This window comes from Euwallacea fornicatus, chromosome 27, assembly GCF_040115645.1.
Source record: "Euwallacea fornicatus isolate EFF26 chromosome 27, ASM4011564v1, whole genome shotgun sequence".
Lineage (NCBI taxonomy): Eukaryota > Metazoa > Arthropoda > Insecta > Coleoptera > Curculionidae > Euwallacea > Euwallacea fornicatus.
The window spans coordinates 19,878-44,870 of NC_089567.1; the positions used below are offsets into that span (position 1 = coordinate 19,878).

The 24,993-nt window shown below is 31.7% G+C and overlaps 1 protein-coding gene across 1 annotated transcript; it reads left to right on the plus strand.

Moving 5' to 3' along the window:
• The first annotated feature begins 1,737 nt into the window (after nt 1-1,737).
• LOC136347207 (sodium-dependent nutrient amino acid transporter 1-like) lies at nt 1,738-23,136 on the plus strand. Its single transcript, XM_066296966.1, has 12 exons — nt 1,738-1,927; nt 8,785-8,865; nt 13,534-13,813; nt 13,889-14,123; nt 16,283-16,553; nt 16,699-16,802; nt 18,716-18,905; nt 19,926-20,102; nt 20,166-20,265; nt 20,978-21,160; nt 22,599-22,684; nt 22,748-23,136. The coding sequence occupies exons 1-12, from the start codon at nt 1,916-1,918 to the stop codon at nt 22,895-22,897; spliced, it is 1,869 nt and encodes a 622-aa protein (XP_066153063.1). The 5' UTR covers nt 1,738-1,915; the 3' UTR covers nt 22,898-23,136.
• Nucleotides 23,137-24,993: the final 1,857 nt, after the last annotated feature.

Below are 24,993 nucleotides of genomic sequence, written 5' to 3' on the forward strand. Positions count from 1 at the left end.
TTCAATTTAATTCTTTTGAAATTTATTTTTATCGTTATTTTGATAACATATTACTGTTTGCAACTATGAAATAAACTTCTCTGAAATAGTTAATAATTGTTATTTTTTTATTAAGTAGTGGTACCCTTGGTAAGTACCCATTTAAAAGAATACTGAATTGAGTGGCGTGGTTATTTTTTCCAAAAGAATCCTAATCTTTTTGCGAATTTGTAACATAGAAAACAAGTTATATTATGCCTTGGTAGGGTGAGTTAAAAAACAATTTTTAGAACATAAATAGAGCTTTCTATTTTCTATATTTTGAGTTTTGAGTCTTTGAAATCGAATTATAAATGCAAAAGTTACAAGGGTGTTTCCATCTTAAATGGGTTACACTTTATATAATTATAATATTAAATATATATCAATATTTTATATAAAGAATTTTTGTTTATTGAACTAACCTGAACTGAAGACAAGACCGTGGGTCTCTGGGTAACCATTTTTCAACGATATATATTGGAACAACTTTAGATGACCGAAGAAAACTTATGTAGGGCTGACCTTTAAAATTTCTTATGTATTTGATGAGACTTCTTTGAAAAGCGTAGACGCCCTTATGGCCTGACCTCCCTCCTTTCTCTGGCACAGGAAAAATTGCCACCGGGAGCGGACTACATACTAAATAGTTACAATATATATGTTTTGGGATGATTGTTTTTCTGGGTATATTCCGCAAGATGCCGAAAGCGATACAATCTGTTGTATCTCCTGAGGCGTTATTCTAAATGCACCCAGGTGGAAAGTGTGCGAGAAGTTATAAAGTTAGCAATTTCCACTAAAAAAAATGTAAGGTTAAAATATCATTACGAACATGATCTTTAATAAAATCCTAAGTCAGTTTGCTGGTGTCCGGATGTTGTCGATCATAAAATATAATTACAAATTATTTACTGCTAAATAATTTTTCAAATAAACAATAAGTCATAAATATAAGACGTATCTAGCTCATAAATAGCTCAAATTAATCTAATAGTATTATAATGTTTCTGAATAAAACCTGACAAGAGAATAGTAAACTGGACGCAAAAATAAATTAAATGGGATCTGTGAAAACATGTGATATGTCTAATCCACATAAAATACCAAAAACAATGTATGTAGGTCAAGATTCATTATGCATTTAGGAGGATTTTAATGATTCTTCAATTCATCTACTTCTAGTTTTAAAACACTGGAAAATATGATTTCTCACGTGTGTCACATGTACGGCACATTATCTACTTAAGAAGCTAATGAAGATGGTTGTCATAGAAATTTCAAATAGAACATCATCGTTGATGTTGTGATTCAAGGTGCTTAATATTTTTCTCTCTCCCTTTTATTTTATTCTGAATTTAAATAAGTTTATTACAACTGGAACTTGACATTTGTATCATAATGAATCAGTTCACAATCTTATTGTATAGAACACTTTTAATTTTATTTAATATAATTTAGTTTAATCCAATTTAATCAAATTAAATTAATTAATTTAATTAAACTTGTAACTTAACTCAAAAAACATAATGTGAAAAATGGATAAAACTGACACTCATTTGGACGACAGACATGGCGATTAATCTACAATAGAAATTTTGGGAAAGATTATTTTTATTATCCCTTTAACAAGCGATAATTAACGATTCGGCATATCTTAGAACTTGCGCAATAATAATTAATCGTACCAAATAAATTGCCAACATTAAGATATGTCCCCTGTGTAATGGGTAATACCACGATCAAAGGTAGATGTGCTGAAGCTGTTCGAGTCTGTTGTTGATGAACAGCGCGAATGTTGGTTATTTATGGTATTTTTTTTACATGGATGGATTCTTGACTATTTGTTCATGGATATCGTGTGTTTAAACTTGTGCATGATCATATTTAATTGAAAATGGAGAATAAAGTAAGTAGTTGTTGCACTAAATTAGTCAAATTGTTTGTTTCTTTAATATTTCCAGAGCTCAATATAAATGATTAACGTAAGATCTGCCGATTTTTTAAAACTTTTTTCAATGTATAGATTTGTCGCTAATGAAATTTGTTAAAAATGACATGACCATCATGAATATTGGCAATATGAGTGTAATAAGTAGTTCCGCAATGCTCATTCTATGCCCTGATAATCAGTTTAAGGGCTAGATTTTTTAATTTGGGAAAAGTGCCCAGAAAGTTTCTTGGGAAAGATGCCAAAATATTTCAATCAGCATAGTCGAGTTATGTCTAACATTAGAAAAAAAACACGTAATTTTGACGTCATATCTTAGGAAACTTCTACTCCTTATATTTAAGAATTTGGTTCAAAAGCGTTCTAAAATTATTTAAAACATACATATTATAATTATGGATTTAATGAGTTAATTAGGCGAGCTTCAACTGGAAGTTTTTTAAGCTTCGGCCTTACCGTAACATATCATATCACCGCTCTATGAACAATACAATGAACAACACCAAAAAAACACTAGTTTGTCGTGAACGGATTTGCAAAAACTACAGATTTTTCTTTGTTCAAACGAATATTTTAAAGGCTGTTCGGTTCGTTCTATGTAGTATTCGTTGAGCGTTTAAATGTCAAAATTTGTATCAAGCTTTATATTCATGTGTTAAGAGATAATATGACTAAACACAAGATAAGGAGTTTACATAGGATATCAATGAGTTCCCTATTCAAATTTCTACCACATGCTCTAAGGTTTCTTACAGAACTTAATAAAACAATATACAACGAACTATACATCGAAGCGAACGCCGAAAGGAACATTAATTTGGACAGTTTACAAACGTGTATCTGATATGTAGAAAACTTTAGATTTAATATATGGAAAATATCATTCCTTCGAATAATTCGAAAGGGAAGATTGACATAAAAATTACGCAAAAAATATAAAAAATGTGTCATATTTCTCCTGCGCACCATGTGTTATTGTCAAAATGTCTAGTTTACTAACGCCAGTTTTTCAAATTAGACACATTTATGAAAATCGTAATTAAAATTTTAAAAATAAAATCGATGTGCGTTACCAGTTAAATCTTCCTTAGATACATTATTATCATAGCAAAAATTCAAAAACAAAACTTTTGATTTATATAAATTGGGAATGAAACACCCATTATTGGTCAAAACTGCAAATATTTTCCGTAAATTTTGAGTTATTTTATTTTATGGTCTGATGGTCACGTGTTATTCACGGTGTAATGAATTTAACTAATGAATGAATTTGGAGTACATCCATAAAACTACGAATTGTTTTATTATTTGTAGACACAGACATACATAAAATCAGGTTATTCCGGTTATATAAAAATTATATGTCATATATGAGTGCTTTTAGCTATTTCTGGGAATACTGCGACTTAAAACGGGAGGGATGAGGTAAAAGGAAAGTCGTTACTATAATGCTAACTATCTACTTACACATACAAGATCAACCAGAAATTCTTATTACCCACTTAACTAGAAATCCTTCACATTTCTTAGGGAATAATTTTCGTTATGATTCGATTTCACAAATGGAGGTTTAATGCTCGACTTTTACTGCGTTTTTGTTGATTATGGCAATTCAGTTTCAGTTGAAGTTGACAAAATGACGTCATGCATTTATTTAATAATATTTCAAATTGAGTTTGAGGATATGTCGACACTGTCAACTGTCAAAACTATCAATTTCTTGTAGCTAATTTAAGTTTAAAAGTTGTTTTGCTTATTAATAGAGGTAACGGTAATAATTATGACAAAAAATCTTGAAGTAAAAACCAGATATAAGTAGCTCATTTCACATTATTCTGAATTCGACGTTACTACAATAAAATATGTGAAATATCACTTAGCTGCTAGTTGCCATTTTTGACAAGTAATTCAGTAAATAGTCAGATTAGGATTTAAATGACGTTTAAGCGTTTATATGGCGATTTGGAGCAGCTTTACTTAATCTAAAACTAAATTAATTTGGGATTGATTTGAAATTTGCATAAACATTTATTCAATGTTCTCAAACTGAATCCGCATTGAAGTTATAAGCATAAACGTATTGTACTGACGAAACAAAAAGTTTTTACGGATCATCTTATGTAGGGTATTAAGCTTGAATATGAATTTAATTATTTTCCCTACCGTTCCTGAAGTTCAGATAATTAGTTAAAATTTGGGGTGAATACAAACAAACCTTAAAGATGTATATGATATGTCAAGTCAAATTTGTATTATTTGTCGTAACACCTGTCTCTTTGTCGCCTGTTATTTATATTTTGCCTTGGAACGTAATACTAAAATTTAATTAAATTTAATTAATATAAATTTTGGATATTAAAGCTTCTATTAAGGTTAAAGTTCTACGCTCACAAAATTAAAAATTAAAACTTTAATGAAATTAATATGCCTTATATTTCTATTCTGTGAATAATTTTCAGTGTTTTTTTTTATTAATCAAGACCTAAACTCATCGGATACCTTTTTAATGGTTCTGAGCACCTACAGTTTAAAAATGTTCATACTCATCTCATATCTATGGTATTTACATCGAACTGCACTCAGTTTGACAAATAATATACATACTACTTTAAGATGATATACAGGGGGTCCCGTAAGCCTTTGACAATACTTCGTCTGATGGAAGGCCCATCCTTTAGAAGTAAGAAAATGAAAAAATAGTGTAAATGAAAATAACATGGATTTCGAGATATTTTCATTTAGATCCGGCGAGCGTGGTGGCCACAAAATAGGTCCTCGCCGTCCAATCCATCTACCAGGAAAAACGTTATTTAGGTGTTCTTTCACAATCAGTGCCTAGTGGGAAGGGCAGCCGTCATGTTGGAACCACATTCGTCTTCTTATCAATAGAGAAACGTTTTCAACTAACACTGGTAGCTGATTTCGCAAGAACTGCAAATAATTTTCAGCATTTAAATTTTCGGATAATTCCACTGGTCCTATAACGTTGTTATTGATTATCCCTGTCCAAACGTTGATTTTAAATTGATGCTGAAAATTATTCTCCCTGAAGGCATTTCTATTTGCCGACTGCGAAAGTTATGAATGTTGAAAACACCACCTCACTTGCATAAAGACTCATCTATCCAAAGAATACGATCGAAAAATATTGGATCTAGACGAATTTTACGTAACATGCGTCTACAAAAATTCACTCTACGTTGAAAGTCTCCTGGAAGAATGGCTTGTACTCCTTGGACATGATATGGGTACATTAGATTCCGCTTTAAAATTCGATGTACAATCGATTTTGGAATGGCTGTCCGACGTTCAATGTCTCGTACTGACGTAGTTGGATCCCGATGTATTTCTTCCAATACCTCTTCATCATCAACCACTTGAGGTCTCCCTTCTCTAGCATGTTTTTCTGCCAATCTTCCTTTAGAATAGGCGTTGTGCGTAGCAGTGGAAACGCGTGGTCCAGGATGATTTAGAAATGGAAATATATCCCGGTAGTGTATTAAAGCATTATTTGCACTGCTTCCACACTATCCATAGATAAAGTGCGTTTCTGAATATTCGCTAGAGGTATATTGCACAAATGGCTTAATAAGTATACTAGAATAAGCTCAAAAAATTACTCACAAAATAATTAACAAAAAAGAATGGATTATTTTTAAACAGATTAATAAATGTTAAAATTTGTTGTTATTTAAATAATGTAACGAAAACAATCGAGATATGCTGTATGAAGGTGTTGTGATGCTTTTACAAGTCAATAAATTACCATTAAACGGTATTGTAATGTGGTGGAAAAATTGTACTTGTTTCATCTAACGAGTTAAATAAATATTTTATATTTAAGAAACACATATTTATTATATCATTTCAGAATCTAGAAAAACGGCGCTACTTTTTGAGCCTATGGGCTTCAAAATAGGTGTACATCCATTGCTACAATAGAGAGCAAAAGTTACATAATAAAAATGGAGTTATCGAGAATTCGTTCAAATAAAGTTGTTTTTTAAAAATCCGAAGCATGCATGTAAAATCTATCGATGTGCTTTTGAACAATGACCATTGACGAAACTAATACAGAAATTTTGCTTCTCTACTTGGAGTGGTGTAACAGTGATAGTACGAAATATCAAGTAATGTAAATTTTTGTCGATTTGGAAAAGAGTGTAAATATCTCGAAATCCATGATATTTTCATTTAGGCTATTTTTTCATTTTCTTACTTCTAAAGGATGGGCCTTCCATCAGGCGAAGCATTGTCGAAGGTTTACGGGACACCCTGTATACTTGTTAGTGAAAGAAAACATTCCGAATTTGTTGACGTAATCGGTGAATAAAATACTTACGTTCGACAAACAATAAACATACAGAAAATGGGATATAAACATTTAAATCAGGTTTAGAAATTTGTGAAATCCCAATTGCAGTAATAAACTATTAGCGGTCTATTCGTGATCGTGGAAATTTCCTATTAAAAACACGTAAAAAACCTTATTGAAGATAAATGTTTCAAATTGTAACAAAATGAGAAAATGAAAACTAAAAAAACGTAAAAATAAAAATTAAACTTAAAAAGGGATGAGATAGAATAAATTAATTGGAAATGACTGGACATATACGTAATAAGAACATTATACTGGTTGTGTAATTTACAATTCTTCTGAGTTTAGTCTCGGTTGCAAACTAAATTATGTGCGGATGTACGATTAGTTATTATTGTTTGAAATTCCTGGCAATTGTATAGAGATAATTAATTATTTAACAAAGAAAATTAACTTCGTTACCACTATTTGTCTCATCCGAGATTGTTTCGATATCAGACAGTGAACTGAAGCTAATTGGTTTGTTCCTTTTTTAAGAAATACTTACTATACCTAAGACATTCCTAAGAGATATCTGCTTTTCATTGCATTATATCAGGTGTGTTGGCCGTAGAAAATTATAATACTCTTCATTGAATATGCCATACAGGAGGTTCAAGAGTGTTTTCAATTAACTGAAATGAATAGCTCATTTGTCCATTCTTAAAAATTTTTTTTCCGCCTAGCTGTTGCAGTCATTTCTATCGACCGATCGTTAAAAAACCTGAACCGTAAACGTATGGCGTTGATAGAGCCATTTACTCTTTACCATCAAACATCGGACAAATAGCTAAGAGCTGATGAATTCATCTAAGACATACCTTTGATATTTTAACGTCTCTATAAAATTTTTACTCTCTATGTCCTGTTGCTATAAAGACACAAGAATATATAGTTGTTAGTTTGGATCTTTGCATGTATATCGAATTAGGTAGCACGTACTTGTCGAGGATGTGTGGGGCAAACTTGATACTCAAATAACAAAGACAGAGATATAATATACATATCTTCTACAGACTGGATTAACGGGTCGAAATTGAAAAGAGGAACGTATACGGGTTGAATAAAGATAGTGGCATGAACGTATGTGTCTGAGTTGGTTATTTGTTGCAATTTTAATACGATCAGAGGCATGACAATATATATTAAAGATTACACGGTGTTCCGCATCACTATAAACAGCTTTCTTGATTTTTATTTTTATGGCGTTTAGTTCATAAATGAACAGTTATTTATCACTTCATTTTTTACTTGCCTTTGTTATACCAGCTTATTTTATTTCAATGCAAAAACATTAAATTTTTGGAGCGCCAGTGCTCTTATTTTATATTGACCTTGAATTGATTTGATGCATACAATTCATATGTATGACGCATATACAAAGATCCGAACTACAACCTATAAGTAACAATCCGAAATAAAAAATCAGATTAATGGAGCTGATAGGTTGTGACTTACTTCGGTTATCACACCAAACAGATTTAATATTTTTAATTAAAACCTCTGGATCGTCCCCAACATCGATTAATGTTTATTCCCATTAATACCTACTATCTTTAATCATACCTATCTGATCAAAAGCTTTTAGCCAATTATGTGGAAATGTGTCAATAAACAAATTTAGTATGGTTTACTGGCGGATTCACATACTTATACTTTAGGGTTCGGTAACGTATCAATTAAATCTGAAAACCTGCAAAAAGATCTAGGAAAATAGTAGTTATACAAATCTTTAGGATGCTGCATTATTACCTCTACAAAAATAAAATTAAAAGATCCTCGAATTTCGCAAACTTTAAATTTTTAAAGGTTCTACGCGCAATGATAACAAAATAAGCTAATTTCCCACGGCTTTGTATCCATAGCAACGGGATAAGACAAACAAACTTTAAAACCCTAGCGGCCGGTTTTGTGGCAGTTACATCGAATTTTAAACTTCGAGGCAGTAAATATAATTTATTTGTTACAAATTCTTGTAGCCGTGGAAAAAGTATTATACAACTTATAGAAAATTGCCATCCTACGAATATGGCTAACTGCCCTCGCTAGAGGATCGTGCGTAAACAAAATACTCGTGAGGAAGAAGTTCATATTGTGTTTGTTGTACTCGTGTTCGATCCTTGCTTCTAAATGTTTTTTCCTTTTATATATTAATGTCAATTTTCCGCACATGAGTAGTGCATAATGATACAAATTTGATGAAATTAAATGCATCTTTTACAATTTTTTGCAAGTTTTGTTTGGCCTTAGTTGGTTTATGATGGTAAACTTTGTTGTGTGAAATTAACATTTGCCAAGTTTCGTAGCTTTAATTTCAGCAAAACAGAGGCCAAAAAGGCATTTGAGATTTAAATTTAAGCACGTGAAATCCAACATAGCACGCTAAAAAACTCACTATTACACTTTTTGTGAAAAAGGTATTGTTAAGCTTCTAAACGTGATTTTATATATTTTTCAGACTAGCGGTCTAGACAATCCATCATTTGTTCCTGGTCCTAATGACGTTCAAAATGGGAAAGGGAGCAGTAGAGAAGACGAGGTAAGAATATGTTGTACAAGGGAAAATAAATCGGCGTTTCATGTGTCTACATTGTCGCTGAGATTTATTACGGCGCTTCCTACTTTAGTCTAAATGACATGTACGTATATACGGGAGCAGAAAGAAGTCACCATCCATGAGATTTTCCAATTATAAGAAAACGTCTGGACATGTTTATTTTAAAGTCTCGGAGAAAGAGTTTTCCATCAAAGTCAATGTTTTCAGGGTGTAACTTTAGAGGCCATAGCTACTCCGTCAAAATTTTAAATGAGACCAAGCGAATGTACCACATCAAGTAAAAAGTTTTCGGATCCTATAAACGAATATTAAAAATCTTCGGCTTCGAAATTCAACTTTTGTATGAGATTATATTCTATTCAATTTTCGGCATTATTTCACATTTGATAACATCATGGAAACATCACTTTACATTATTAATTCTAAGTTTACACAGTGTACAGCGTGTACCATTTAAAGCTATGATTGAAGATTTTTTAAAAACGGTACGTTGCACGAAAAAAAAGTTTGAAATAAAAATTATCCGGTAAAGAAAGGGACATGTCATGAAGATAGTTATTTTTAGCCAAATTGTCAGTTTAAGGTCATTTCAAGAGGAACTTCTTTTTCAAATGGCGACACTGTATTTTTTTAAAGATCCTTGTAGACCTTCAGAAAATTAATATCTTTTATTTGAACAATTTTTTATTAGACGCTTTGCTGCAGAATTATTTTTAATTTTTGTTGATATCTTGAATTTTTGAAATAGTTGAAATTATTGCAGTTTTTTCTAGAAAAGTTTTGCAATGTACATTCTGTTTAAAACTCATAATAATCCTTCTATCTAATCAAAAAATATATTTCTACGAAAAAAATTTTTAATCTGGCAAATTAATTTAAAATTCTGGATTTCCAAATCTATGAAAGCAAATGTTCAAAAAAATGTACTTCCTGTTCCAAACACATCTCAGCTCTTATTCAAAAAGGATTGTTTACACCATGCAACATTTCTCCGTTTATTAATTGACAGGCATTTTCAATTCTCCTTTTTGATTCTTTTATAGTCGTTGGTATTTTTGCATAAACTTTGTCTTTTAAAAAACCCCAGAGAAAAAAATCTTGTAAAGTTAGATTAGGCAACCTAGGAGACTAGTTCACTACACCAGCCCATCTAATCCATCAATCTGGAGATATTCCATCCAGAATCTTATGAAAGATTTTAGAAAAAGTGGCTGGACAGCCGTCATACTGATACCATATCACCCGTCTAATCCCAAGTGGAACTTTTCTAACAATTCTGGAAGATTACTACGCAAGAAATTGCGGTACATTTCTTCATTCAAGTTTCCTTCAATGAAGAAAAGTTCAATTAATTGTTTCCCAATAATACCATACCATTCGTTCACTGACCATGGTCTTTCATGTTCAACTTCTCTAAGTGAGTGTAGGTTTGCAGCACTCTAAAATGCAGATTATGGTAATTCACTGCACCATGGTTTATGAATATTGATTTATCTGAAAACAAAACGTTGCAGAAGAAATTTGTATTTTGAATTCATTGCTGCTTTGCCCTAGTACAAAAATTGACTCGGTTTTCAAAATTAGTTCCATGGAGATCCTGATGTAAAGAAATGTGGTAGGAATGGTATTTATTCATTTTCAAAATTCGTTGAACACTTTTCTTTGATAATCCTAAGTCAGCAGTAATTTGACGACAACTTATGTAGGGATCGAAGGCAACAGCTGTAAGAACTGCTATTTGATTGCCTTCATGTGTTACACTTGGACAGAAATGCACTTGTTTTGTACTTTTTTAGCTATTTTTAATTTATTTGTGTATTATTGTGTACTACGTTTTGTACTTAGTATTAACTCAAGCAGAAAATATAAATTTTTGGCGGTCCTACACTCTGTGGTACTACGTGCCCTAAAATCACTATTATGTATAATTAAATAACTTATAACAAAAAAATGCCTTTAATTTGAATACAAGTGAGAAAGGGTTACAAGCTAAATAAAGCTGAGTATCATACTTAAAGCTTTGTAAGTACATTTACACATACATTTTCCAATTATATCACACGGTTTTATAAATTTTCTTTATCGGCTTAATTTCCCCAATCGGCCATTTGCATTTTTTTCTATTCAAGTCGTCATAAACTTTAATAAACCTGCCTTAAATCACTCCAGTTTCATATAATAGAAATATTAGTACCGAGAATATCTAGTCTATGTTTATTACCCACTTTTATTGGCTTACTAGTAAATAACGACCGAAATAAGTTGATTTAAGGCTTCTGTCGTCGTTAATTACGAAATTTTATTAATAAGATAGGAAAATAATGTACGTACGTTTTGGGAATAACGTCTCAAAGTATATATTTCTAATCATTATAAGTACCTCAAGTTTTTTCAAACTTGATGATTTATATTTTTTCTTATAAGGGTGGCATGAGATAGCTTTACCGTACATCTTTTCGCGCGCAAAGTGGCGCTTTGCCGCACACGTGCGGCCATAAGTTTCACTACACGCAAATTATAGCAGTATGGATCAATGTTATAATTTTTTGTGAGTATTCGACCTTGACCTGCATGCGGTAAACCCGTTTACCGTTAGTGTGAGTGTTAAGATTTTACAACAAGACTATTTTTTATTAAACTTACAAAAGTCAATAAAATTACCCCACATGAGCTAGAAAAAATATATTAAACCAAACATGTGCAGAACGGTGTTCACTGCATTTGATTGGTGGTCAAAATCCTTTTTGTGTCATTTGGACAACTGAACTTAGTTTACGGTAAAGTATTACTTCTCGCCTTGCTAGCACTTAGGATCTGAAAATAATATTATTATATATTAAGTACACTCACTTTTATAATAAATGCAAAACCAAGTAATTATAATAATTAAGTCTTGGAATTGTGTCAAAATAATACTTCATAACAGAGTATTAAATGATCAGAGTGTCATTAAAAAAAACATTTGTTAATTTAAGAGTTAATAATGAATGACATCGCCTCGAATAGCAATGCAAGAATGCACTCTTCGCGGCATGCTTTGTAACAAATGATCAATATCTTCCGGGGATATCTCATTCTATGCTGCCTTAAGAAAATGTCGTAGGTCATTCAAACTATTTGTAGGCTTTGGGAAATTTCTAAGACTGCAACTCATTATGTCTCAAAGATGTTCAATTGGTGTTAGATTTGGTGACCGTGCAGGCTAAGGCAGCATTTCCAATTGAGCTTGTTCCAGGTACCTTCGAGTAATGGTCACAGTATACGGTCTTGTATTATTTTGTTGGAAAATTCCACTTGCTAAAACTGAATGAAGGATGCTAGAATTGTCCTCGGGATATTGTTTTTTTCTTTTTTAATACTATCTCACTGAGGACATGTTAAGATGTCCTGTGGATAGTTCAATAATAAAATAAACCGATATTTTCACGTAAATATTTTTTTATTTATTAACAATGCAATTAAAAAGTTAGAAGGTCGATGACAAACAAACTATTAGCATTCTTTCTTTTTTACTGAAATTTTCATCGTTTGGTTATGACGCATTATTTTGCCCAAATTACAACCCTTAGTTATTATTGTTATTGGTTAGGACATTTCGTATAAAACTAAGTGTATAATTTCAAACCTCATAGTTTTCAGGCGGATAAATTCATCACCTTTTGCGTCTTATCGTTACTCTTCTCCTCTTTTCCTTTTATTTGGAATCAAAGTTGTTTTTTTCCAGCAGATTTCCAAATACGAGCAAATCGAAGAAAATTATTTATGTTAAATAAAAGTTTAGGTTAAAATTGGGGTTTTTCAATATCATTTTCATAAACAGTTAAAAACCAGTCAAGATACTAAAAAAATCCAGGAGACAAATTTTTTAAAAATTAATCAGGAACATAGATTATCAGTAACAAAATTATCACTAGTGCATCATAAAAAAGTTTGAGGTAGCAAAAACGGGCTCGACTTCAGAATATAACCACGCAGTAGATTTCAACAATGATTTTTCAAACCGAAGATCACAAACATATTTATATTTAATATCTTGAAAACCGAAGCAATTTTAAAGATTTTTTTTATATTTGAAATTTTAACACTTTGTATTTTAACAATGAAATGTTCACGAATTGTTTCGTTAAATGAAGGATTATCTTATTTTAATCTAAGAAATCTTCTTTCAAAATATTTTAGTGTTTTTTTCGGTCATCCTGTAAACATTTGAGTAATAATAGTAAATCATATATTATTTAAAAATACAGTTACGGTAAAAAACAGTACCAGGTTTGGTGGTGCTTTTGCATCTACGGCAAGGGTCCTTATGCCCGTTTAATTTTGATATAATCTTTCGACACGAGTTAATTCAGTGCGGCTATCAAAATTCAAAATCAATATATTTTAATGAAATTGCAAAAAAGTAGGTATGTAAGCAAAGTATTATGTAAGTATAATTACTTGCAAATATTCAAAATGATTAAAATAGTTAACATGCGATGGAGAGAAATTATTTACCGGAACCAGTTTACTTTGATGTAGATTCAAGATTCATCTAATCTTTTGTGTTCCCTTGTTAGAAAGTAGCCTTTTTATCTAAAAAGGCGAATATATGTTCTTTAACATGGTGGCAGAATGTTGTGTCTTCATAATTATGATTGTAATTTATAGAAAGAACAGAAAAATTTGGAAGGCGATGGCGAAGATAGGGCCCAATGGGGTAATGGGTTGGAATTCCTCATGTCTTGCATCGCCATGTCAGTGGGGCTCGGAAATATATGGAGGTTCCCATTCACCGCGAAAGATAATGGAGGTGGAGCATTTTTAATTCCATACATTATAGTTCTCACAGTTATAGGACGACCATTGTATTATATGGAGATGGTGCTTGGTCAGTTTTCGAGTCGAGGAAATGTGAAGATGTATGAGAAATTATCGCCGGTACTGAAAAGTGAGTACTCAGACAAAAGAAAAAGGCGCATTGAAGAAATATGTGAATCATTTTACCTATATTTTTTTTTACCAGGCATAGGTTTTGGACAATTGATTGGTTCAACATGCGTAGCCACGTACTATTGCTGTCTTATGGCCATAACTTTATTTTATTTAATAAATTCGTTTACGGGGACATTACCTTGGACGTTATGTAAACAAGAATGGTTGGAATATGAAAAAGAAATTGGGAGAAACTGCGTAGAATCGGCGAATAATATAGGAAATAATAATAACAACACAATAAGCTCATCTGAACTTTGGTTTCGGTAAGATATTCAATTAACTTTAAAATACGTACTGGATGTACTATATTAACTCATCTTGTTTAGTAGCAATTAACCAAATTGCTTTTGAAGAAATACCAATTCTTAAAGGAAAATATTAAGTTTTTTTAAATGTACAAGCTACACACGTCAAAAACCCATTCCTTCCGAAACCTGTCCTGTAGGATTTATTATAATTCATCATTAGAAAGGTTCTTACTGGGCGTTTTTGTATTAAAAATATTATCAATACGGACCTGCATTTTTTCTTATTTTTGAGTAAAACTTAACTTACCAAAGATGTCATTAAATGTTTGTATTAAACTTTGGAAATGTTTTTTAAATTCAAAGTGTGGACTAGATTTGTGGGCATCATTAAGATAAAACGTAATATCAATGAAATAAAATAATTTTTTCGTAGAAGATATAAAAAAAGTCCGAAGAAAGTGTTAATGATCTTTGAAATCCATCAAGGCCGGAACTATAAACGGCAATATTCTTATTTTAAATAAAACACCCACTTTAATACTTGGAGATAAATCGAATTCATCTATCATAGCCTATTCCGATTTTTATCTGTTTTCGATTTATTGATGTGTAAAATATGATATCGCAGTTTGGAGGGTCGTAAATGCCAAACGGTTTAAGTTGGAGAATAATGGTTTATGCTGTTCAAATGTTGCATTTTAGTTGGATTTTTATGACAATCTTGTCGTCTAAGCAATGAGAAACAAAATTGGAGTACTCTCAACCCTCATCACTTTATTCAGCAAAGCGTTCTTCTGGACATCAGATTAATTATTTTTAATATATTTGCGCCCGCTAATTTGATTTTTGACGTATTAACTGGTTTGACGAACAGAGACTTCATTGCAGTTTTTTCGGAAGACATTTTTGGTTTAATTTTGTTTAAGCGCTGTCTAAATAATTTTTATTGTTGTAAATTGTTAGAAATATTTTCTTTTGATAAATGTGTTACAGTTGTTTTTACAAAGTTTTTCAATATAAAAATGTAACAAATTAATAGAAGGTATACAACTTTGCTCCCGCCGTTTTCTTTAGGGCTTTGGTGGTCAGTAGCGGTCAAAATAAATAGATTGTAGACGTCGTGCAGTAAACTTAGACATCTTTCAATAAAATTCAACAGAAATATTAGTCGATTTGTCTCTGCATCATAAAGTAATTCTCAATTGAAAATATCAATTTATGGGTAAAATTTTCCTCATTTGCGGGAAGTTTTAATTTTCTGCCTCAATATGAAGAAATCTGCATTTGAGGATCGTCAAATGCTCTCTAATAAATATGGCCGTTATTAGTTAAATAAAACATGTGGCGTGGAATTCCAGTGCCTTAAGAAGGGTGATGGTTACGTCGCTATGAAGATTTTCATATATGCAGAATTGGACGCTTTACTTAACGAAGTCTCAGGTTAAAGTCAAGAAAAATTGTCCCGATCAATGGGAGTTCGAGTTTGAACCGAGCATTGCAAAGTAAACGGGTTCAATACATCGAAAGATACGATAAAGTAATTTTTCAGCATTACAATACTTGTCCCCATGTTGAAGAAGTAGTCAAGATATACTTGGAAGAGTTGAAATGGGAAAATCTGCCGTATTCTCTAGATTTTGCTCCATCTGACAATCAATTGTTCTGATCAATGGCACCTGGTTTGGCCGACTGGCATTTCTGATTTTATAAGGATCTAAAAAATTAGGTCGATTCGTGCATTGCTTTAAAAGGTGAGCAATATTTTCAACATGAGGTTCGTACACTGGCCGAAAAATGGGAAAAAATAATGATCAGCGATAGACAATAGTTCAAATCATAAATGTATAACTCGTTTTTTTACAATAATGCCTTGAATTTCGAAAGAAAAATGGCAGAAGCAAAGTTGTATATCTTTTAAGTAAATTGTAAAGACTTTAAAATTAATAATATGTATTCTTATATAAAAACCACGGTTTAGTTGGCTATAAGTCAAATGATCAAATTAATTTCGATGTGTTTTTAGTATTCTTCTACCTGCTCCTATATCCTTTGAAATTATTTATTTACGCAAAATTATACTGCAGACTTCCTTCAATGCTTTCCTTTGTACAACATTACGGCACGCTGTGCGATAATATGAGGACTTGTACTTCATGATTCATTATTATTTTCAGGCTTGAGGTTCTAAGACAAAAAGATAATATCTCTGATGGCATAGGAATTCCCGAGTGGAGATTAACTTTGTGTTTGTTGGCGTCGTGGATTATCACATTTTTAGTTTCTGTGCGAGGCGTGAAAAGTTCAGGAAAAGCATCGTATTTCCTTGCTTTGTTTCCTTACGTCATAATGATTACGTTGCTGATCAGGGCAGCGACATTGAATGGCGCAAAAGATGGAATGTATTATTTTATTGAAACTGATTGGGCAAAGCTCGGTGAAGCTTCTGTGAGTATAAAACAATTGAAAAGTAAAAATAAATAAATAAAATTATTAACTATAACTAACCCATGCAGCAATTGAACATGTACTCTACGCATGCGCAATATTTCCGGCTTGACAGGAAATTGTACACACATTTATTACATTTTAGGTATGGTACGCAGCAGTGACACAGTGCTTCTTCTCGCTTAACGTTGGATTCGGATCCATTATTATGTATTCTTCGTATAATCCTTTTGGCCACAAGATAAATAGGTAGAATTAATTGTTTTTTGTTCTAAATGTAGGAATAGAAAGCGATTTAAAAAAAGTTGCTTATTTGAGAAATTTAATGAACAATTCCAATGCACGGGTATGCTCATTCACAATGTTAAAAACGACTTTCGTTAGGTATGAATGTAATTTTACCTAGACTGAAATTACTTCAATGGAAGCTTTGGATTTTATGCATGCTTCTGTTGGGAAACATTTTTTATAGGAAAGTTGTCATTACATTAAAAATTTTTGAAGTAAAAACATTTCTAGACTCGTTAATTTTACGTTTTGCTGCAGATGTTTTTGATCATATTTCAGTAGAAAACGTAGGCTTAGGATACCTACGAATTAAAACTGCAACTTTTTCAGATTATTAGTGACGAAAACGTGATATTTTCTATTATTTTACTCTGCAATAATAACAAGAATTATAACGGAATAAGCAGTGTTTGGAATGTTTAACAGAATTAACAATGAAGCCTCTTTCCTGTGTAGCTCCCTCATTTCATCACTCTAATAACATTCAAAATATGGTAATACATTTGATAACGTATTATGAGAAATGAACATCACTTTTTCCAATTCTGGTGTATGAAGAGGCTAATTAAGTTAAACATGTCGTTGTTTAATAATTGAACTGAGAAAAGCATGTATATTTAGTTTATGCAAGGTTTTATTAAGGAAAGAGCACATTATATGTCTGGTGTCAGCTAAATTTTATTACTAGAATTCAATTAAGAATAGGAAGAAAGAGTGAAAGGAAACTATTTTAACTTACAAATGAAACTTTTTCATATCAAAACTAGATTTCTTGTCTGAGCACAAAAGGATTTTTTTTATATGGTATAAAAATGAGTCAACTTTTTTTGTGAAATAAAAATATACAGAATGTCTGTTCCTGAAGCTCAATCACGAAGATCTCAGTAACAACAAAAGATACGAGGTTGGTTAAAATCAGGAAAAGTTGCGCTATTTGGATTTCACGAATATATCGTTTCAAAATTTGAAAAAAATTGATAAATTTCGGATGTATAAAAAAAACAGAATTTTTGGAAAAAAGTTTTTTTGTGTGTATTAGGTGAGATAATTCAAAATAATTAACATATTATTACGATTTTTTCTCTTTTACAACGATGCGATGTCATATTTGAAATCAGGCTTGTCGATTTCTGGCAGCCATCATCAGTTTTACATTTTACACATACTTTGGTCGCCACGTTAACCAGGTTTTCGTGTATGCAGTGATATTAATGAACTATGAAAAAAGATCATCACAACTCTAAGCATTAAGATAAGAAATAGGAACATCATAAGGTCAATGGAGAAGTTAAGAAAACACATAGAACAGTACTTGGAAGGAGAACATCAAGCTTGTGAGCTTCTTTTTTATCTTCTTTATTTACTTTTTTTGTTATTTTATTGCTTTAATGACATTCTTTGTAAAAATTTTATTTTTAATACTTCCGACACAACGTAAATATGGAATTTGTCATGGTAATCAAAAAAAAGACTGAATTTAAAAATGTGAAAATTTAAAATGGCGCCCATAATGAAACACAAGGTTGATAATTGTTATCGAAAATCACAACTTTGTATTTGAAATATGATATTGCCATGTTGTAGGGGAAGAGAAGTTGCAAGGATGAAGTGCTAATCATTCTTAATTTTCTGTACATATATGCTGAGGAGAAAATAAGAGATTTTTTTCCAAAACTTCGATTTTTTAAACTTTAAATTACGCAACTTTGTGATTATTTAATCGACCGATTATCTTCTAAGGTTATCGAGATTACGTGTTCGGTCGAACTCCAAAACCGACCACCCAGTATATGATAGTATTTCGTTACAAGCAGTGGAGTACAAATGTTTCCTAATATGGTTAAAAAAATATAGCAAAATACTTCTTATTACAGAGATGCTTTAATAGTAACAACTCTTGATACATTTACGTCGCTGCTATCTGGAACCACAATTTTTGGCATATTGGGAAATCTGGCTTATGAAATGGGTGAAAAACCCGCTAATGTAATTTCATCTGGAGGAACTGGACTGGCGTTTATTTCATACCCAGAAGCAATAGCGAAATTTAATTATGCACCATGGGTGAGTTGTTTGAATTGCAGAGATGGGATTTGATAAATTTAGGCCTTAATTGCTTCATCGCTTCGAGAAATAATATTCGAACCGACTTATTTTTTTCTTCAACTTTTTCGTTTAACAGTTTCGTTCAATTGATTTCTAGTTTTTAATAAATATATGAAACGCATGGAATGCGAAGAGCAATCCAATAACCGCAAATTAACTGAATGTGATATCCATACGAGTTAATTTCTGTTGGAGAGTAATTTTGAAAATATTCACGTTAACAAAGAAATGAATATTTATTTTTGGTAGAAATGTATTGAGGTGTAATAACGGTATTGAAGTTCTTTAATTGATATTCATTCGGCAACAATATTGCTCAACGTCTTTTTATTCGAGTTAAGATCCTGTGAAACTACGCAGAAAGTTTATATAATGTTGTCTTATATGAAGATAATACATTGAAAATTATCTGGAAATAGGGTTATTTTTTCTCAGCGCCACACACGTAACAATAACTTTAACCAATTTGCAGATTTCACAGATCTAAACATAAGAAACCAATAAAATGTACTTTGAAATGCCTTAACCGCCAACATATGTGTTGAATGCAGTAAACGGATGAAATTTGTAACCGCGATTGTCAATCCAGTGAATGCAAAATAGAGCAAAGTGTCGTTTTGTCCTATTACAGAACCGGCCGTTATGTTAAAGTTGGGACATCAGCTATTTTGTGAAAACGATGATCTGTTAAAAATACTGAAGTAATTAGGGAAATTACAATTATCTGATAATTTTAAATTGTAAGAGCTCTTTAAACTGAATTTTATTATTATTATTCTTTAATTTACATCACCATGCTATCGAATGATAAGGGTGAACCAGATAAGGAATTATAAATAACGGACCTTTTTGGATTTGATTGGAGTTGCTCTTTAAACTTGATTTGACTAAATCAAAGTGTTTCAGTTGAGTAACCTTCCTATACTATGTTAAGTTGTCTCATTTATTTACGTTGCCTTACTCGACTTTATTTTACAGCTCTTCGCCATATTATTCTTCTTCATGTTGTTTGTTTTGGGGATCGGAAGTTTGGTGGCACTACAGAACTGCCTGAATACAGTGATAAAAGACGCGTTCCCTTATATACCTTTATGGTTAATATCACTATCAACTGCGGCAGCTATGTTTCTAATTGGCCTTATATACGTTACACCAGTAAGTACATATGTAAATTACGGCTTCGGTATTAGATGGGACTATATCATTATCTAATTCCAGGGCGGTCAATATATGTTAGATCTCGTTGATCATTTCGGAGGCACATTCATCATATTCGTCTTCGCCATTCTGGAAGTGTACGCTGTAGTCTATCTATATGGTATGTGAAGATACAGGGTGATTTCAAAATTGAAGAAGTCGTATTAATAAACAGGGTTTAAAAAGCACTTAAATCCAATACTAATTGAGTATGTACATTTTTTTAATGAAGTAACTGACTCAGACATTTGAATGAAATTTTGTAGCTGTTGGTAGCTTCACCGGACGCACATTTTTCTACTAGTGGACTTGAAAAATATATTTAAGATGCATCAGTGGCATGTGTATCAGGAGGACATTGGACGTTAAAAAATATATCGCTCATGCTTTTTCAAAAAATTAATTAATATTTGAGTCGTCCATTCAGCTAAGAAGAAAGAAGCTCTTTTTAGTTTTGATCGCGCGACTTACTGTTTTCGTGTTAAAAAAATGTAAAGTGTTTTAATGTTCTCCGCTAGCTCAAGCTAAATGAATTGTGATTGTAATCAAAGTCATGTTGCATTGGACGTATCACTAGAGACATTTTTTAATTTTTTAAAGCCGATTAAAAAATATAATAAACACAAAATCATAATTTATTTTTATTCCTTTCATAAAAAAATCGCTAAAGCAATGCCCGCAATGCAAAAATCGTACCAATTCATTAAGAAATTGTTCAAACATATTCGAGTAGTTTCGCAGAAATTAATAAATTTTCATTTCATTGGAATCACTCCAATATGAAAACGTCTCAAAGTTTGAAAATTTCATATACAGAATTTGTTTTTTTATAGGCTTGCAAAACTTCTGTTTGGATCTTCAATATATGACCGGACACAAGCCAGGCATTTACTGGAGGTTATGTTGGGGATTAATAATGCCTTTATTGCTTTTGGTTATATTTATATACTTTGTTGCTACTCTAGAGCCATTGTATTACGGAATATACAATCTTCCATACCCTGATGGTATTTTAGGTAAGTAGTAATACGTGTAGCCAGTGTCTAGGTAAGTTGGCTATTTGCAAAACTGCACGTAATATAAATCGCCCTGTCGTCGGTATTCGTTGTACGATTTTTCGGGCAGTAGAATTAATCAAACAACTTGATTTCTCTGCTCTCTAGCATTGACAAGAAAGATTGAGAACTTTCTCTAGTGGGTATTATAATTCACTTGTCCGCTTTTCCCAGAACGAATTTTAACGAGGCAGAAGGATCTCTTGTGAATTCTGCTCAATGGAAGACATCTTCGCATCCTATAGTGACTTGCTGGTAATGTGTACAGAGTAGCCCATCGTAACCCCGCCGCAAGGCATAATTACCAGGAAGAGATATTTATGTTATAAGGCTAAAAAATAATATTTGTCAGGGCAACTCAGCCAGTCGAGGAAGCTTGTAATACCTTACTAAGCACATTTTGGGTAGCATGACGTTCGATATTTTTTACAACCGATTTTAACCTATTCTCTAACCGTCTTTTAAATTGGTTATGCGCTAATATTCGAGTATCTGTCCGAACCGGATTTTCAATATGACATTATTATAATGTCAAGTATAGAGCAGTTGGACTAAAGAATCGTTAAAACCGATGTGTTTTTGTACTTTTCGATCAACCTAATAAGGATTCAGTACCCATATTGTCACTCAGATGAGAAGAGTAGTCCTATTGGGACGGGAATTACGTATTTTAAATTTCATTTAATAAATCAATAACATAAACATGTTTCGAGAGTAACACAGAAAAGGCACATTTTTCAATGTTTACATTATTATCTTGAAGACGGGGATCGGAGAGTGGTTTTACCGATCCCTTAAATTCACTTTCCGGTTTTTATCGGCGAGACTTTCATGTGTAAAATTGGATAGAAAGTGGATATTCTTGAAAAAACCTGAAACACGTCAAGTTTCTTAATGAGGGGGCAATTTTTGATGCTAAAATTATAGCCCAAACTTTATTGCAATAAGCGAGGTATCTTCACCAAAATTTATTTTACCAAAACGAGGGTTAATTTTGAAAATGCTTTTCGATTCCCTTTTTATGGACTGACGTTTCGTTTCTGACATTGAGCCAACTCATTTAGGAAATGCAGAGCCTCGAAACTTCACACATTTCGATATTACCGATATAAAAACTCATGATAATAGTGAAATAAATATTGAAAATCTTCTCCAGAAACCATTAACTTTTATGATAATAGTAAAGGTATTTCCGTTTTTTACAACAAAATAATTTCTTTCTGATAATTACGGTTTCTAGTAGATTCTCGATGGGCCAGACTACCTAACGAAATTTTTCTAGTTAACGAAGTTTATATGATATATGTATATGATATGTTTATCCATTTTTTATGCATGCTTTTGATGAAAGTTCTTCATTTTTAGATTTTTTATTAATTTACATAATTTTTGTTTTTAGCATTTGGTTGGTGTATACTAGGAGTGGGCTTGTTACAAAGTATTGTATGGATTGGTTATTACTTATTCTGGAATACTGAAGTTCCGGTAAAATTTAAAAAATCCCCATTCACCAAAGTGATGAATTATAAAATTACATTCGTTTCTTAGATATTTTCCACTCAAAATTGGGGACCTGTAGGCATAAAGCGTACGCAAGAATGGACAACGTTTAAGCAAGACGAATTGGCACGTACACAATCATTATATAATGGAAACTGGTTCATTAGGCAGGTTGAATTTATATTTTTAGGACGATAGAATTGAGTACATGACATCATAAGATATATTTATTGCGGAAACAAATTATAATTTATTTTTTGGCTTAATTAGTGTCACTTAAATTATACGAGATCTGGAAGTATTGAATTCTATATTTAAAATCAATGCCTTCTCCAGGTATTTTTAATATTATGTAAAAATTATGTTATTGCTAATTAATTTTTGATTAATTGGAAAATAGTTTTCAACAAATAATAAATAAAAACATTCTCCCTTCACATTACACACGTTTTTTGGTGCAATTCATAGTGGTAGCACCCTTATTGCACTCGATATCATGTAAATATCTGTGTTAGTGTATAACTGATTCTACCTCACTCTATTCATTCATGTTTGACGTTCGACCTTTTGTTCATCTTGGGCAACCCTGATATACATCTAAACCTTGTCCTCCCTCCCCAACTAGCCTACTTAAGTAAAACGACCTCATGAACTTGAAAAACAGGGTCAGAGCACGATTTATAAAACTCTTCATAACTCTACTAGTAATGTAGTTTCCATAGGCAAGACGAAAACAAAGTAGAATATTGGCTACTTTCTCTATTTTCATAGAAATTATATAGCTCGTATAGTTACTGAGCGTTTAAAAAACTGGGCTTTGGGATAATTTATAATTAGCTAACTGCCAACTTACACCATATGTTATTGAATTAATCTACGAAATTAACTGTTATTGAGTAAAAGAGTATTTAACAAAATAAAAACCTTAACATGACACCCCTGACAGGTACTGATCACAGAGCAGAGGAAACTAGTGAAGATTAACGATTGCGGAGACTGCACATATAGGTAATTAACTGCTTTATCGCTCTCACTCGGTTGCTATCTAATTCGTTATTGGACAAGATGAATGTTTTTACCGTTGTTACTTATTACACGTGTACCCTCTATGTTTAACTTTTTCTTATTCTATCCAAGTTGGTATATCTAAGTTGATAGAAATATAATCAGTGATTTTCCTTATGTGTTTATCATTATATCGGGTGTCTTCACTTGAGTGCTTATTAAAAGAGTTTAGAGATTCGCGAAAACTAAAAAAGAACAATTTGGTTTGCAACCATTTGATCCCAAGATCTATTGACTGAAAATATAAAAAAAATAATTTCCGAAAGTATAAAAAATTGATAGCAATTTGGTTATTTTAAATAGAGTAATTATATTTTTGTTTTTTTATGATTCCATATTGAGTTTCAGGACAACTTTATGTAACATCTTGCTAAATTAAAATCCCAACTTTCAGAGATAAAAATAATTTTATGTCACACCTGGCAAAAATCTTTTTTATTGGAAAAATTTGTTACTGAGAAACCCATAAATGTACAATTATGTATCAAAGATGATATCATGTAAATGACTCTCACGGCTCATGTGGCATGACGTAATCCATTTTTGGAATTTTTGGATTAATTTGCGGTTCAAATCAAGTTCTATGCTGGCTATTTCACGATTGATCTCCTGTTTCAGCTAGGCAATAGTGTCCAGTTTATTCTTGTAAATTCTGCTCTTCAGATGCCCCCCAAAGAAAAAAATCCAAGGGAGTTAAATCTGATTATCGCGGAGACCAATTGATGCAGTTTGCTCGAATTTTTGGATAAACATTCCGAATTGTCCTCTTAGAATGTCGATTTCGACACCAAAAATTTACGTAAAGCACGAAATGCCTTTTTCTTTGATTAGTCATTTTAAAAATAGGATCGGATAATTATTTCGTCTAGTCCTTCATGACTATTTTTATTTAAATTTTTAGATTAGAAATTTCACGCTGTCGCTGACAAATACATTTATGTTTCAAAAATATTTCATATTTTAATATAGAAACTTAATTTAAATCACCTTTTAGAACAATAAAATTTTACGAGTAAAAAGTCAAAACATTACACAAAACACTGCATTCTTCTTAAATTCAATTTTGATAGTCATCTACAGGGTGGGCAGAAAAATACATTGAACTAGGCCAATACAAAAATATCAGAAAGTAAGTTTTTTCAAATGGGACACCTTATATTTTATTATATGGATTAAAAGACTATTTGATTTTGCATTCGGTCATGTAATATTTTCCTATTCTTAGATAA

Excerpts from the sequence above, each read along its gene's own strand:
- LOC136347207 (XM_066296966.1), top strand. Across the intron at positions 16,803-18,715 it reads TTTGGCCACAAGATAAATAG|AGATGCTTTAATAGTAACAA; the intron begins GTAGAATTAATT and ends TTCTTATTACAG. Across the intron at positions 21,161-22,598 it reads ATACCCTGATGGTATTTTAG|CATTTGGTTGGTGTATACTA; the intron begins GTAAGTAGTAAT and ends TTTTGTTTTTAG.